This window comes from Squalius cephalus, assembly GCF_949319135.1.
Source record: "Squalius cephalus genome assembly, chromosome: 1".
Classification (NCBI taxonomy): Eukaryota; Metazoa; Chordata; class Actinopteri; order Cypriniformes; family Leuciscidae; genus Squalius; species Squalius cephalus.
Window position 1 is genome coordinate 23,569,381 of NC_137122.1, and position 16,152 is coordinate 23,585,532.

The 16,152-nt window shown below is 38.9% G+C and overlaps 1 protein-coding gene across 1 annotated transcript in view; it reads left to right on the plus strand.

Annotated features, from left to right (window-relative positions):
* Nucleotides 1-16,152, plus strand: part of LOC307171349 (interferon-induced very large GTPase 1-like) — a 91,448-nt gene that overhangs the window by 21,141 nt on the left and 54,155 nt on the right. The window contains exons 2-3 of the mRNA XM_079892919.1: nt 1,666-1,774; nt 1,897-2,783. Of these exons, the coding sequence (XP_079749045.1) occupies nt 1,771-1,774; nt 1,897-2,783 (891 nt within the window). The 5' untranslated portion in view covers nt 1,666-1,770. The remainder of the gene's footprint in view (nt 1-1,665; nt 1,775-1,896; nt 2,784-16,152) is intronic.

A 16,152-nucleotide genomic window follows, 5' to 3' on the forward strand; every position in this document is an offset into this window, starting at 1 on the left:
GCTGTGCCCTACAGTGTGCCCCCTATTGCTCCAGAGTGAAAAACCTGTGAGTCCTCAAATACCCTCAGGCCGGACATGGCAGAGCGTCCAGCGCCAGGCCTTGATCCGTTGAATCTTGGCTGGGTCCCATATGTGTGACCCTGCGGGGATCCCATAAGTGTATTCTTCCACGGCTGCTCCTAAACGGAAGCCTGTGTCTTTCCCTTGGGCTAAGTCACCCAGTATTTCATATGCAGTACAACCTTCGGGTTAGTCCATATGTATAACTCCTTCAGGGAAGAATGTGGGTTCCGCAGTGTTCCCCTTCCTAACAGAAAGGGCACACTTTCCCAGTGTTATCCAATAATCTCACTGTATGGGTTATCACGGAACAACAGTGACAGATACTCTCTGTGTAAGCCCTCTCCTGTCATCCTTCCAGGCAAGAAGGGGCAAGCGGCTTGCACTGGGCGCTGGATGGGGTCAGCAGCTGTGGCCCTTTGGTAGGGATTCCTATTCAGTGGTCTCGACGTGGCGTCGACTGACCGACCGAAACGGAACGTCTCGGTTACATATGGTAACCCTCGTTCCCTGAAGGAGCGAACGGAGACCCCACGTCCCGTCGCCACATCTGCTGCGGCCCGCCGGGGCAGCCAGCTCATCGGCTTGGCTCCTCATTATAAAACTGAAGTGAAATCGCACCTGTTGCTCGTTATATACCCGCGCTGCGTGGCAGAGAAGCTGTTGCAAATGATTGCACGCCAATGTGCATCGGCTCGTTTAGTTTCACTCGAAGTAGTTTGGCTTCTCTAGCGATATTCCTATTCGTCGGTCTCGACGTGGCGTCTCCGTTCCCTCCTTCAGCGTCTCCTCCTTACCATATGTAACCGAGACGTTACATAGCTTTTATGATTCCTTGTTATAAACATAAGGAAGAAACAAACAAACCAAAAAATAGAAAAACAAAAAACAAAATCAAAACACAATGAACAAGAAATACAAAAAAGTTCCCAAAGTTGGCCATACTACCAACCCCACCCTAGGGACTTATGTCGTGTCACTCTAATGGGACAGTCAATGTTACACACTTACTTAAACTACGCTATCAAGGTAATGGAGAAGGGGAAACCAAATCTTATCAAAATTATCCAATTTAAGAAAAATGTCCAGTTTTCTTGATGTTAGAGGACCGTGTTTTAAAAAGTATAATGTTACTCAAACGTTCTTTCAACTTAATTTTGATTAACAATTTAACATTCTAGGAACATACAAATGCCTAGTTTCCTTAATGTTAATAGAAGGTTATTTAAAAGTTAGTGTGTTCCGGAAACATTTTTTTCAATCATTCAAACACCTGCTGTGAACAAGCACAAGAGAAATAACACAAAATTGATTTAGCCACAGCCTTAGATGAAATCAACTGAAGATAAAAGATGTTAAAACTCTGAAGATCTCAGCAGTGGAGGATTAAACAACTTCAAAAGCAGCATTACCAGCTTCACTTTTTACTAACCAGTTTTACTTTATTTCAGTCAACAAAAATTCAACAAAAATCTGTTAGCTGGGCTGTCCCTCATCAGCACTGCACTGTATACCTGCTTACAAGACAAGCACACAACTTTCAGAAACTCTTTATCTGCTGCATGTCATGTCATAAAACAAAAACAAACATTTGTTTCTTTAAAGGAGGACAAATTGCTTGGGAATAAAGAGGGGGAAAGGAGCTGTAAACCCGACAAGGGTGCTTATTGGGAAGATCTGTGTCATCCTGGCTAATTAAAATCAAGCAACATGGGTAAGAAATGTAAATTATTACTGGATGACATCCATATCCTATACACATTAGTGAGCATATTTTAAGGTGTTTGTATTTCTGTGATGATGACATTTCATGAAGACAATTCTTTAATATTGCAGTGACAGGAGAAGCAGCAGGAGATCAAAGGGCAACTCTAAAATCACCACTAAAAATAACAATAGCACTGACAGTTGCCACAGTTGCAGTAGTAATAGGTAATGCAGTAACATCAACAATAGCTGAAACAGTAGTAGGGGCTGCAGCAGGAGCAGCAGCTGGAGTAAGCATTTTACAATCACTATGGGAAGCAGAAGCAAGAACAGGAACAGTAGCAGTAGCAATAGCAGCAGTAGCAGGAGGCCTAGCAGGAACAACAGCAGCATTATTGCTCTCATTGTTAGGAACACAATCACTAACAGGATCAGCAGTAACTGGAGCGCTAGCAGGAGCTGCAATGGTTGCAGTAGGAAGAACACAGTGGGCAATAAATACAATACAGTGGGTGATAGATAACTTACAATGGGCGGTAGACCTAATACAAGCAGCATTACGTGCAGCAAAATTAATTGGAGGATTAGGAATAGCAGCAACAACCATATTTAAAATAGTATCACTGGCAAGAGCAGCAGGATCACTAGCATCAGGATCAGGAGTAGCAGCATCAGGAGTAGCAGCATCTGAAGCAGCAGGAGTAGCAGCATCAGGAGTAGCAGCATCTGAAGCAGCAGGAGTAGCAGCATCAGGAGTAGCAGTATCTGAAGCAGCAGGAGTAGCAGCATCAGGAGTAGCAGCATCTGAAGCAGCAGGAGTAGCAGCAACAGGAGTAGCAGCATCTGGAGCAGCAGGAGTAGCAGGAGTAGCAGCATCTGGAGCAGCAGCATCAGGATTAGCAGTAGCAGCAGCAGTAACAGCAGGAGGATTCGGAGGATTACTGGGATTTGCGGCAGGAGCAGGAATTAATGGATCACAACAGAATGGAAAATCACAGACACAATCAGCTGTGAAGGTAAGAGTGCAGATTGGTGTGGCAGCCTGTGCAATTTATGTCTGTGCTTTCAATGCGAGTTATGTTTCATAACTGGTACATTAATCCCAGTCTAGGATTTGGGAGCAAGTACAGAAGAAAAATATTTGTAAAAATAAAAATAAAAAAACTAAACAATTTTTTTTTTTTTAAAGAACAGGATGCTCCAAACTCCTGCCCAAAAATTCAACACCACAACAACCAAATTTAGAAGTAACTTTTAAAGCTTATGGCGTAAATGAGACTTTTATATAAAATCTTTATAGTTCATATTGTTGCAGATGAAATATTACATGAATAATATTAAATAAATTTGTAATCAGGTGAAATGTTGATTAAATGTTGATTATTAGTCAGTCAAACCCCTTTATCTAAACCTCTCTACTTAACCGACAGTGCACATCCACCATGTTTGTAGTTTTTTTTAAAACACTTTTTATTTGTTTGTAGCTCTGAACTGAATCCTCCTCCAAAGCGCAATGGGTTGTGGTAAATATTAGCTGTTAGAATGTGCACGGATCCACACTACCAGAAATAGTAGACCATCCGGGAACTTTCGTCATACTCTTTTCAACATATTATGCTTTAGGACACTTATTCTAATCTCACCTATTTAGGATGGATAGTATGCACATTGGGATGCTGGGTAGGAGATCTCAAACCAAAATATTGACCAATCAGCTGTAAACAATGTGACATCTCTGATGCAATAATAATAATAATTAAAGCTGCAAGCAGCATTTATCGGGGTTCAAGCATTTAAGGCCTTTAAGCACATAAGCATTTAAGACATTAAGTTTTATTTAGAAAGCTTTTAACCACTGAAATAATAGATGGAAAAGTCCATTTACAGCCAATACAGGCAATTTACCATAGGAAATATATGGTTTTCAAACCTTTTTAACAGTTATAGCGCCACCTATGGTCCGATCAACATGAAATTTGGCATGCTTGTTTAGAATATTATGGCACATATGCTCACCAATTTTCGTGAAGTTCTGAGTTTTCGTTTAGGATTTATAAGCTTTTGAGTGCATTTTGCCACGCCCATTTTCTTTATGACCCAATTATAGCCATACGAAAAATTCAAAAGTTCAACTTTTTTTCGATAATTATTGATCAGGAGAGTCCAGAGAATTGTCCTAGACTGGTCTGGTTCCAATCGGGCAAAAAACCAGGGACTAGTTCGCAAAAGTAGGTTTTTAACATATTCGCAAATAATTAATGAACGATTTGATTGACAGCAATGGTTCTTGAGGCAATGTTGTTCAGCATGAGCAGATCTATCAAATGATATGCATTTTGTGACAATAAGTGTAACACCACGTGATTACAGAGCCGTAAAACTCGTTAGCGCCAACTAGTGGCCGATTTCTTTCAAAATTCGTACAGACCTCTAGGGCTATGAGTTGAACATGCCCATCGAGTTTCGTTCCGATCGGCCTCCGTTAACCTTGTCTAATAGGTGCTCAAACTTCATTGGCCGATGGCGGCCATGTTTTTTGAGATACACCAATGTCCTCATAGACATACATGACACCTTGGGCCAAGACACTGCATACCAATTTTCAAGTCAATCGGACTAACGGTCAGGTGGTTAAAGCCTGTTTTATGTTTTTGTCATGTTATAGCGCCACCATGTGGCCAATCGCCGCGATTTTTTTACTGTGACCTCAGATTGACCTCTTACACATGTGTACCGAGGTTGGTGAAGATACCTCATTTACTTCTGGAGTTATAGCCATTTTAGTCAAATAGGCCCCTCCCACAACGTACGTTTTGGCGCCCCTTAGCGTCCGTGAATCGAAATTTCAACTTTTTTTCGATAATTATTGATATTCAGACTCCAGAGAACATTTCTGTACTGGTTTGGTTCCGATCGGGCGAAAAACCTAGGACTAGTTCGCAAAAGTAGGTTTTTGGCAAAATTCAAAATGGCGGAAAATCTATCATGGCGGAAATGAAATCGGAGATATACGTTTTGTTCGTCAGGCATCCAGCTTTCCAATGATATAAGACACTTGAGTCTACGACATACGGTCTAGGAGTTCTGAGCAGTTTCGCGCTTTTGGTCGCTGTAGCGCCACCTATGGGCCGATTTGGCTAAGTCCGTGTATCTGAGTAGCGAGCAATACTACTACCATTTGACCAAGTATCACGTCTCTAGGCCTTACGGTTTTGGCTGCACGATGCGTTTTAGGGAAGAATAATAATAATAATAATTAAAGCTGCAAGCAGCATTTATCGGGGTTCAAGCATTTAAGGCCTTTAAGCACATAAGCATTTAAGACATTAAGTTTTATTTAGAAAGCTTTTAACCACTGAAATAATAGATGGAAAAGTCCATTTACAGCCAATACAGGCAATTTACCATAGGAAATATATGGTTTTCAAACCTTTTTAACAGTTATAGCGCCACCTATGGTCCGATCAACATGAAATTTGGCATGCTTGTTTAGAATATTATGGCACATATGCTCACCAATTTTCGTGAAGTTCTGAGTTTTCGTTTAGGATTTATAAGCTTTTGAGTGCATTTTGCCACGCCCATTTTCTTTATGACCCAATTATAGCCATACGAAAAATTCAAAAGTTCAACTTTTTTTCGATAATTATTGATCAGGAGAGTCCAGAGAATTGTCCTAGACTGGTCTGGTTCCAATCGGGCGAAAAACCAGGGACTAGTTCGCAAAAGTAGGTTTTTAACATATTCGCAAATAATTAATGAACGATTTGATTGACAGCAATGGTTCTTGAGGCAATGTTGTTCAGCATGAGCAGATCTATCAAATGATATGCATTTTGTGACAATAAGTGTAACACCACGTGATTACAGAGCCGTAAAACTCGTTAGCGCCAACTAGTGGCCGATTTCTTTCAAAATTCTTACAGACCTCTAGGGCTATGAGTTGAACATGCCCATCGAGTTTCGTTCCGATCGGCCTCCGTTAACCTTGTCTAATAGGTGCTCAAACTTCATTGGCCGATGGCGGCCATGTTTTTTGAGATACACCAATGTCCTCATAGACATACATGACACCTTGGGCCAAGACACTGCATACCAATTTTCAAGTCAATCGGACTAACGGTCAGGTGGTTAAAGCCTGTTTTATGTTTTTGTCATGTTATAGCGCCACCATGTGGCCAATCGCCGCGATTTTTTTACTGTGACCTCAGATTGACCTCTTACACATGTGTACCGAGGTTGGTGAAGATACCTCATTTACTTCTGGAGTTATAGCCATTTTAGTAAAATAGGCCCCTCCCACAACGTACGTTTTGGCGCCCCTTAGCGTCCGTGAATCGAAATTTCAACTTTTTTTCGATAATTATTGATATTCAGACTCCAGAGAACATTTCTGTACTGGTTTGGTTCCGATCGGGCGAAAAACCTAGGACTAGTTCGCAAAAGTAGGTTTTTGGCAAAATTCAAAATGGCGGAAAATCTATCATGGCGGAAATGAAATCGGAGATATACGTTTTGTTCGTCAGGCATCCAGCTTTCCAATGATATAAGACACTTGAGTCTACGACATACGGTCTAGGAGTTCTGAGCAGTTTCGCGCTTTTGGTCGCTGTAGCGCCACCTATGGGCCGATTTGGCTAAGTCCGTGTATCTGAGTAGCGAGCAATACTACTACCATTTGACCAAGTATCACGTCTCTAGGCCTTACGGTTTTGGCTGCACGATGCGTTTTAGGGAAGAATAATAATAATAATTAAAGCTGCAAGCAGCATTTATCGGGGTTCAAGCATTTAAAGGTGCCATAGAATGTGAAATTGAATTTATCTTGGCATAGTTAAATAACAAGAGTTCAGTACATGGACATGACATACAGTGAGTCTCAAACACCATAGTTTTCTCTTTCTTATTTAAATCTCGTTTTTGAAAAACACCCCTGAAAAACGGGCGAATCTCCACATAACACCAACTGTGACGAAACCGATGGGATCATTAATATGTACGCCTCTAAAAATTTGCATATGCCAGCCCATGCTCAGTGCCAGGCGAAACTGCACAGCCGAATCATCAGAAGTTCTGCAGGTGAAGAAACAAGCAGGAGGAGGATCATAGGGAAAATGGCAGATCTATCTATAATCTATCTATCTATAATCGGATACCGCTACAGTTTAATTCGAAGTTGTTTAGTTGCTCTGCCCATTTCACCACGGACTGTTACAACAATATCAAGCAGCAGGCTTCTCTCGGCGTCTCAAACGGACGAAGGGGGCAATTTCAACTAACGTTATATTCCCGCAAGCGGCAAGTAGGGATTTTATTAACGATAATTTACATTGTGTTATCTAGATCCAGCGCGATATTGTTTTTTCCTCGAGAGACATCATGGCTTGCAAACGAGCGAACGAAGCATGGCAGTTGCTCAGTGTTTGGTTGTACAAATGAACACAAAAATATTTTTTTGCTCCTTCATCCGAGCCTCTGGAGAACCAGTGGGTTATGTGAATTTCTGATGTGTAATTGTTCAAATTCAGACAGATAATCTTTCTTTCAAAGTCGTTCAACACTGTTTATACATCAGTATATCGCGTTGCAGTGATAAGATCTTCATTCACGCGATCAACAGGCTGTCATCTGCTCAGTGCTCATCACTGAAACCTTTTATGTGATGGGAATAGATCTAAATACTTTAAAAAAAACTTATCATGATTCGTTAATCCCGATAGCTGTAATAGTAAAAACATATAAAAGCTGTAATAGTAAAAGTTTTCCAGATAGCTCTACATGTAATGCCAGATATTTCATATGCAAGCATGTCAGCCAATCACAGCAGTGGGCAACAACACTGAAGTCTCACAGCAGACACGCCCCTTCAAACAGAGTGTTCAAATCAATGGATGAAATCAGGCTAGGAAATATGCCTTTTATTTCTAAATTATAACAAATTTTGATCTAAAAAACATACTAACATTATAAGGGCACCCCAGGAAACATTATAAAATAATAAAATAATCCATTCTATGGCACCTTTAAGGCCTTTAAGCACATAAGCATTTAAGACATTAAGATTTATTTAGAAAGCTTTTAACCACTGAAATAATAGATTGAAAAGTCCATTTACAGCCAATACAGGCAATTTACCATAGGAAATATGTGGTTTTAAAGCTTTTTAACAGTTATAGTTCCACCTTTGGTCCGATGTCCATAAAATTTGGCATGCTTGTTTAGAATATTATGGCACATATGCTCACCAATTTTCGTGAAGTTCTGAGTTTTCGTTTAGGATTTATAAGCTTTTGAGTGCATTTTGCCACGCCCATTTTCTTTATGACCCAATTATAGCCATACGAAAAATTCAAAAGTTCAACTTTTTTTCGATAATTATTGATCAGGAGAGTCCAGAGAATTGTCCTAGACTGGTCTGGTTCCGATCGGGCGAAAAACCAGGGACTAGTTCGCAAAAGTAGGTTTTTAACATATTCGCGAATAATTAATGAACGATTTGATTGACAGCAATGGTTCTTGAGGCAATGTTGTTCAGCATGAGCAGATCTATCAAATGATATGCATTTTGTGACAATAAGTGTAACACCACGTGATTACAGAGCCGTAAAACTCGTTAGCGCCAACTAGTGGCCGATTTCTTTCAAAATTCTTACAGACCTCTAGGTCTATGAGTTGAACATGCCCATCGAGTTTCGTTCCGATCGGCCTCCGTTAACCTTGTCTAATAGGTGCTCAAACTTCATTGGCCGATGGCGGCCATGTTTTTTGAGATACACCAATGTCCTCATAGACATACATGACACCTTGGGCCAAGACACTGCATACCAATTTTCAAGTCAATCGGACTAACGGTCAGGTGGTTAAAGCCTGTTTTATGTTTTTTTCATGTTATAGCGCCACCATGTGGCCAATCGCCGCGATTTTTTTATTGTGACCTCAGATTGACCTCTTACACATGTGTACCGAGTTTGGTGAAGATACCTCATTTACTTCTGGAGTTATAGCCATTTTAGTAAAATAGGCCCCTCGCACAACGTACGTTTTGGCGCCCCTTAGCGTCCGTGAATCGAAATTTCAACTTTTTTTCGATAATTATTGATATTCAGACTCCAGAGAACATTTCTGTACTGGTTTGGTTCCGATCGGGCGAAAAACCTAGGACTAGTTCGCAAAAGTAGGTTTTTGGCAAAATTCAAAATGGCGGAAAATCTATCATGGCGGAAATGAAATCGGAGATATACGTTTTGTTCGTCAGGCATCCAGCTTTCCAATGATATAAGACACTTGAGTCTACGACATACGGTCTAGGAGTTCTGAGCAGTTTCGCGCTTTTGGTCGCTGTAGCGCCACCTATGGGCCGATTTGGCTAAGTCCGTGTATCTGAGTAGCGAGCAATACTACTACCATTTGACCAAGTATCACGTCTCTAGGCCTTACGGTTTTGGCTGCACGATGCGTTTTAGGGAAGAATAATAATAATAATTAAAGCTGCAAGCAGCATTTATCGGGGTTCAAGCAGTTAAGGCCTTTAAGGCATTTAAGCACAAAAGCATCAAAAGTTATTAAGATTTATTTAGCAAGCATGTAACCACTGACATAATAGATGGAAAAGACCATTTACAGCCAATACAGGCAATTTGCCATGGGATATATATGGTTTTAAAGCTTTTTAACAGTTATAGCGCCACCTATGCTCCGATCTCCATAGAATTGTTTACTGTGACCTCAAATTGAACCCATACACATGTGTACTGAGTTTGGTGAAGATATCTCATTTACTTCTTGAGTTATAGCCATTTGAGTAAAATAGGCTCCTCCCACAACGATTTGCCACATTCTAGAATTATTTAATATGATTCTAGCATGATTTACTATCATATACCATGTTCCAGAATGATTTATTAGGATTCTAGCATGATTTACCTTGATACACCTCATTTCAGTATTATTTACTATGATTTACAATGTTTCTAGCATGATTAACCACATTACTAGCAAATATGTGAAGTGTCAGTGCAAATGAGGTGATGAACACTGACAAAATATTATTGTGTTATAATAGTTAGTTATATACGTGATTTTTAGTGTGTGTCCAAGTATGAATGCAAAAGCACATGTAAAATATTTCATTATTAAGTAGAATGGCCAGCAGAGGGCAGTAGAAGACCACTTATTGGCTCACTTTCACTTTAAACCAGTTTTCTGCACTAAAGCAAACCAGTTTTTCCATGTTAACTCAATGCATGCTTACACACACACACACACACACACACAAACACAAACACACACACACACACACACACACACACACACACACACACACACACACACACACACACACACACACAGCATAGTTAACCATGATTTACCATGATATACCACGTTCTAGTATTATTTACCAGGAGATAAACGACAATCTAGGATTATTTACTTTGATTTACCATGTTTCTAGCCTGATTTATCACATTACTAGCAATTATTTGAAGTGTCAGTGCAAATAAAGTGGTTAACACTGACAAAATATGATTGTGTTATAATAGTTATTGCTATATAAGTGATTTTTTTAGTGTGTATTCAAGTATGAATGCAAGCACATGTTGAAATATTTCATTAATAAGTAGAATGGCCAGCAGAGGGCAGTAGAAGACCACTTATTGGCTCACTTTCACTTTAAACCAGTTTTCTGCACTAAAGCAAACCAGTTTATCCATGTTAACTCAATGCATGCTTACACACACACACACACACACACACACACACACACATGTCTGGTGCACTATCTTTGTGGGGACTCTCCATAGACGTAATGGTTTTTATACTGTACAAACTGTATATTCTATCCCCTTACACTGCCCCTATCCCTAAACCTACCCATCACAGGAGACATTCTGCATTTTTACATTTTCAAAAAAACTAATTCTGTATGATTTATAAGCTTTTGTACCCATGGGGACCTCAATTTAGGTCCCCACGGTGACATGAGTCCCCATAAGTCTGTGTGCATTCAGGTTTAAGTCCAAGCTCCTCATCATCATAACCGTCACCTGTTGTCCTTGTCTTGATCTGTGTATTTAAGTTCCCCTCTCATCCATTATCATTGTCGGTTATTGTTTGTGCACTAGCACTCTGTTATGTTTGTTTTCATGTTGGAAAATAAAACCTTTGTTATATTTGTACCACACACACACACACACACACACACACACACACACACACACACACACACACACACACACACACCATCATTTATCATGATTTACCATGGCTGATACCAATACCAATATGAGAAAATGACTATTTTAAACAGCAGGGGGCAGTAAAATACCACTTATTGGCTTAACATGCCATTAATTCATATCATTTTCACCTTTTTAACTGTTATAGAGGCAAATTTTGTCCGATCTGTCTGAAAATTTTCATGCTTGTTCAGGGTGATATTTCACACGTTCTGACTTGTTTTTAAGAAGGTCTGAGCATTGATTAAAGAGATATAGGCTTTCGGGGACACTTGGTAAAGGCCAGATTTTGAAGTGAACCTATTATAGCTATCCAAATGAAGTAGTTCAACTTTTTCTGACAATTATTGATCTAGTGAGTCCAGAGAATTGTATTGCACTAGTTTTGAACATTATGATATGAAAATTATATGATCAGAGATGGAAAAGACCATTTACAGCCAATACAGGCAGTTTACCATAGGAAATATATGATTTTAAAGCTTTTTAACAGTTATAGCGCCACCTATCGTCCGATCTCCATAGAATTTTTCATGCTTGTTAATGATGTTATGTCACATATGCTGACCAATTTTTGTGAAGTTCTGAGTTTTTATTTAGGATTTATAGGCTTTTTAATGTATTTTGACACGCCCATTTTATAAATTACCCTATTACAGCCATCCAAATGCAAAAGTTCAACTTTTTTTTGATAATTATTGATCTAGAGAGTCCAGAGAATTGTCCTAGACTGGTCTGGTTCCGATCGGGCAAAAAACCTAGGACTAGTTCGCAAAAGTAGGTTTTTAACATATTAATGAATAATTAATGAACAGTTTGATTGACAGCAATGGTTCTTGAGGCAAAGTTGTTCAGGATGAGGAGATCTATCAAATGATATGCATATTGTGTGGATATTTGTAACACCACGTGATTACAGAGCCGTAAAACTCGTTAGCGCCAACTAGTGGCCGATTTCTTTCAAAATTCTTACAGACCTTTAGGGCCATGAGCCGAACATGCCCATTGAGTTTCGTTCCGATCGGCCTCCGTTAACCTTGTCTAATAGGTGCTCAAACTTCGTTGGCCAATGGCGGCCATGTTTTTTGAGATACGCCAATGTCCTCATAGACATACATGGCACCTTGGACCAAGACACTGCATACCAATTTTCAAGTCAATCGGACTAACGGTCAGGTGGTTATAGCCTGTTTTATGTTTTTTTCATTTTGTAGCGCCACCATGAGGCCAATCGTCGCAATTTTTTTACTGTGACCCCAGAGTAAGCTCATACACATGTGTACCAAGTTTGGTGAAGATACCTCATTTACATCGGGAGTTATAGCCATTTTAGTAAAATAGGCCCCTCCCACAACGTACGTTTTGGCGCCCCTTAGCAACCGTGAATCGAAATTTCCACTTTTTTTCGATAATTATTGATATTCAGTCTCCAGAGAACATTTCTGCACTAGTTTGGTTCCAATCGGGCAAAAAACCAGGGACTAGTTCGCAAAAGTAGATTTTTGACAAAATTCAAAATGGCGGAAAATCTATCATGGCGGAAATGAAATCGGAGATATACGTTTTGTTCGTCAGGCGTCCAGCTTTCCAATGATATAAGACACTTGAGTCTACGACATACGGTCTAGGAGTTATGAGCAGTTTCGCGCTTTTGGTTGTTATAGCGCCACCTATGGGCCAATCGGGGTCATAATCTCTGAACCTTTCCTCGATTTTTGTACTACCATCTGTCAAAGTTTCAAAGTTCCAGCTCTTACGGTTTGGGCTGCACGATGCGTTTTACGGCGGAATAATAATAATAATAATAATTAAAGCTGCAAGCAGCATTTATCGGGGTTCAAGCAGTTAAGGCCTTTAAGGCATTTAAGCACAAAAGTATCAAAAGTTATTAAGATTTATTTAATAAGCATGTAACCACTGACATAATAGATGGAAAAGACCATTTACAGCCAATACAGGCAATTTACCATGTGATATATATGGTTTTAAAGCTTTTTAACAGTTATAGCGCCACCTATGGTCCGATCTCCATAGAATTGTTTACTGTGACCTCAAATTGAACCCATACACATGTGTACTGAGTTTGGTGAAGATATCTCATTTACTTCTTGAGTTATAGCCATTTTAGTAAAATAGGCTCCTCCCACAACAATTTAGCATATTCTAGTATTATTTACTATGATTCTAGCATGATTTGCCATATTCTAGCATAATTTACCATGATATACTACATTCTAGTATGATTTACCATTGTTTACTGTGATTCTAGCATGGATTACCATAGTTTATCATGATTTATCATAGTTTACCATGATTCATCATAGTTTACCATGATTTACCCTGTTCTAGCATAGTTTACCATGATTTACCATGTTATAGCATGATTTACCATGATATACCACATTCTAACATGATTTACCATAGTTTATTATGATTTATCATGGCTTACCATGATTTACCCTGTTCTAGCATAGTTTACCATGATTTACCATGTTCTAGCATGATGTACCATGATATACCATGTTCTAGAATGATGTACCAGGATTGTAGTATGATTTACCTTGATACACCACATTCTAGTATTATTTATTATGATTTACCATGTTTTTAGTGTGATTTACCATGATTTACCACATTGCTAGCAATTATGTGAAGTATCAGTAAAAATGAAGTGATCAACTCTGACAAAATATGATTGTGCTACAATTGTAATTGTTATATAAGTGATTTTTTTGTGTTTTATTGTTATATAAGTGATTTTTAGTGTCTAATGAATGCAAAAGCATATGTGAGTAGACTTCATTAATAAGTAGAATGGCCAGCAGAGGGCAGTAGAAGACCACTTATTGGCTCACTTTCACTTTAAACTTCTTGATTTTCACCATTTTTCTGCACTAAAGCAAACCAGTTTTTCCATTTTAACTCCATAATGCATGTTTACACACACACACACACACACACACACACACAAAGACAAATGTTGTTGTTGTTTTTTCAATGCTATTGGGATATGTCATTATGAAAATATATTTGAATGGTCTATAAACATTTCACAAAGTCTTTGCAAGCTATTAATCAGATGATTCAGAATTTATTCAGAAACCTAAGACTACACACACACATTATGTTGTAGATGCAGACATTTGAAATGTATGATGTGATCAAACTGTCAATACTAATACTTTAACAGATGGATTTTGACTAAATGTAATTGTAAATGTTAAAATAGTGATTTTATAAAGTCTAAATATAAATTATAGAACAATATGACAAAATGACTATTTTGAACAGCAGGGGGCAGTAAAATACCACTTATTGGCTTAACATTCCATTATAATCATATCATTTTCACCTTTTTAACTGTTATAGAGGCAAATTTTGTCTGATCTGTCTGAAAATTTTCATGCATGTTCAGAGTGATATTTCACATGTTCTGACTTGTTTTTAAGAAGGTCTGAGTCATTCATTAAAGAGATATAGGCTTTCGGGGACACTTGGTAAAGGCTACATTTTGAAGTGAACCTATTATAGCTATCCAAATGAAGTAGTTCAACTTTTTCTGACAATCATTGATCTAGTGAGTCCAGAGAATTGTATTGCACTAGTTTTGAACATTATGATATGAAAATTATATGATCAGAGATGGAAAAGACCATTTACAGCCAATACAGGCAACATACCATAGGAAATATATGGTTTTAAAGCTTTTTAACAGTTATAGCGCCACCTATCGTCCGATCTCCATAAAATTTTGCATGCTTATTAATGATGTTATGACACATAGGCTGACCAATTTTTGTGAAGTTCTGAGTTTTCATTTAGGATTTATAGGCTTTTTAGTGTATTTTGCCACACCCATTTTATAAATTACCATATTACAGCCATACAAATCTAAAAGTTCAACTTTTTTTTGATAATTATTGATCTAGAGAGTACAGAGAATTGTCCTAGACTGGTCTGGTTCCGATCGGGCGAAAAACCTAGGACTAGTTCGCAAAAGTAGGTTTTAGACATATTCGTGAATATTTAATGAACGGTTTGATTGACAGCAATGGTTCTTGAGGCAAAGTTGTTCAGCATGAGAAGATCTATCAAATGATATGCATATTGTGTGGATGAGTGTAACACCACGTGATTACAGAGCCATAAAACTCGTTAGCGCCAACTAGTGGCCGATTTCTTTCAAAATTCTTACAGACCTCTAGGGCCATGAGACAAACATGCCCATCGAGTTTCGTTCTGATCGGCCTCCGTTAACCTTGTCTAATCGGTGCTCAAACTTCATTGGCCGATGGCGGCCATGTTTTTTGAGATACGCCAATGTCCTCATAGACATACATGGCACCTTGGACCAAGACACTGCATACCAATTTTCAAGTCAATCGGACTAACGGTCAGGTGGTTATAGCCTGTTTTATGTTTTTTTCATGTTATAGCGCCACCATGTGGCCAATCGCCGCGATTTTTTTACCGTGACCTCAGATTGACCTCTTACACATGTGTACCAAGTTTGGTTAAAATACCTCTTTTACTTCTGGAGTTATAGCCATTTTAGTAAAATAGGCTCCTCCCACAACGTTAATTTTGCACCCCCTAGCGACCGTGAATCGAAATTTCAACTTTTTTTCGATAATTATTGATCTTCAGACTCCAGTGAATAATTCTGAACTGGTTTGGTTCCGATCGGGCGAAAAACCAGGGACTAGTTCGCAAAAGTAGATTTTCGACAAAATTCAAAATGGCGGAAAATCTATCATGGCGGAAATAAAATCGGAGATATACGTTTTGTTCGTCAGGCGTCCAGCTTTCCAATGATATAAGACACTTGAGTCTAGGACTTACGGTATAGGAGTTATGAGCAGTTTCGCGCTTTTGGTTGCTATAGCGCCACCTATGGGCCAATCGGGGTCATAATTTGATAACCTCTCCTCGATTTTTGTACTACCATATGGCAAAGTTTCAAAGCTCTAGCCCTTACGGTTTGGGCTGCACGATGCGTTTTACGGCGGAATAATAATAATAATTAAAGCTGCAAGCAGCATTTAGCGGGGTTCAAGCATTTAGGGTCTTTAAGCACATAAGGCAGTTTAGTGAGTTGTCTGAGTTTTTGTTTAGGATTTACAGGCTTTTGAGTGTTTTTTGCCATACC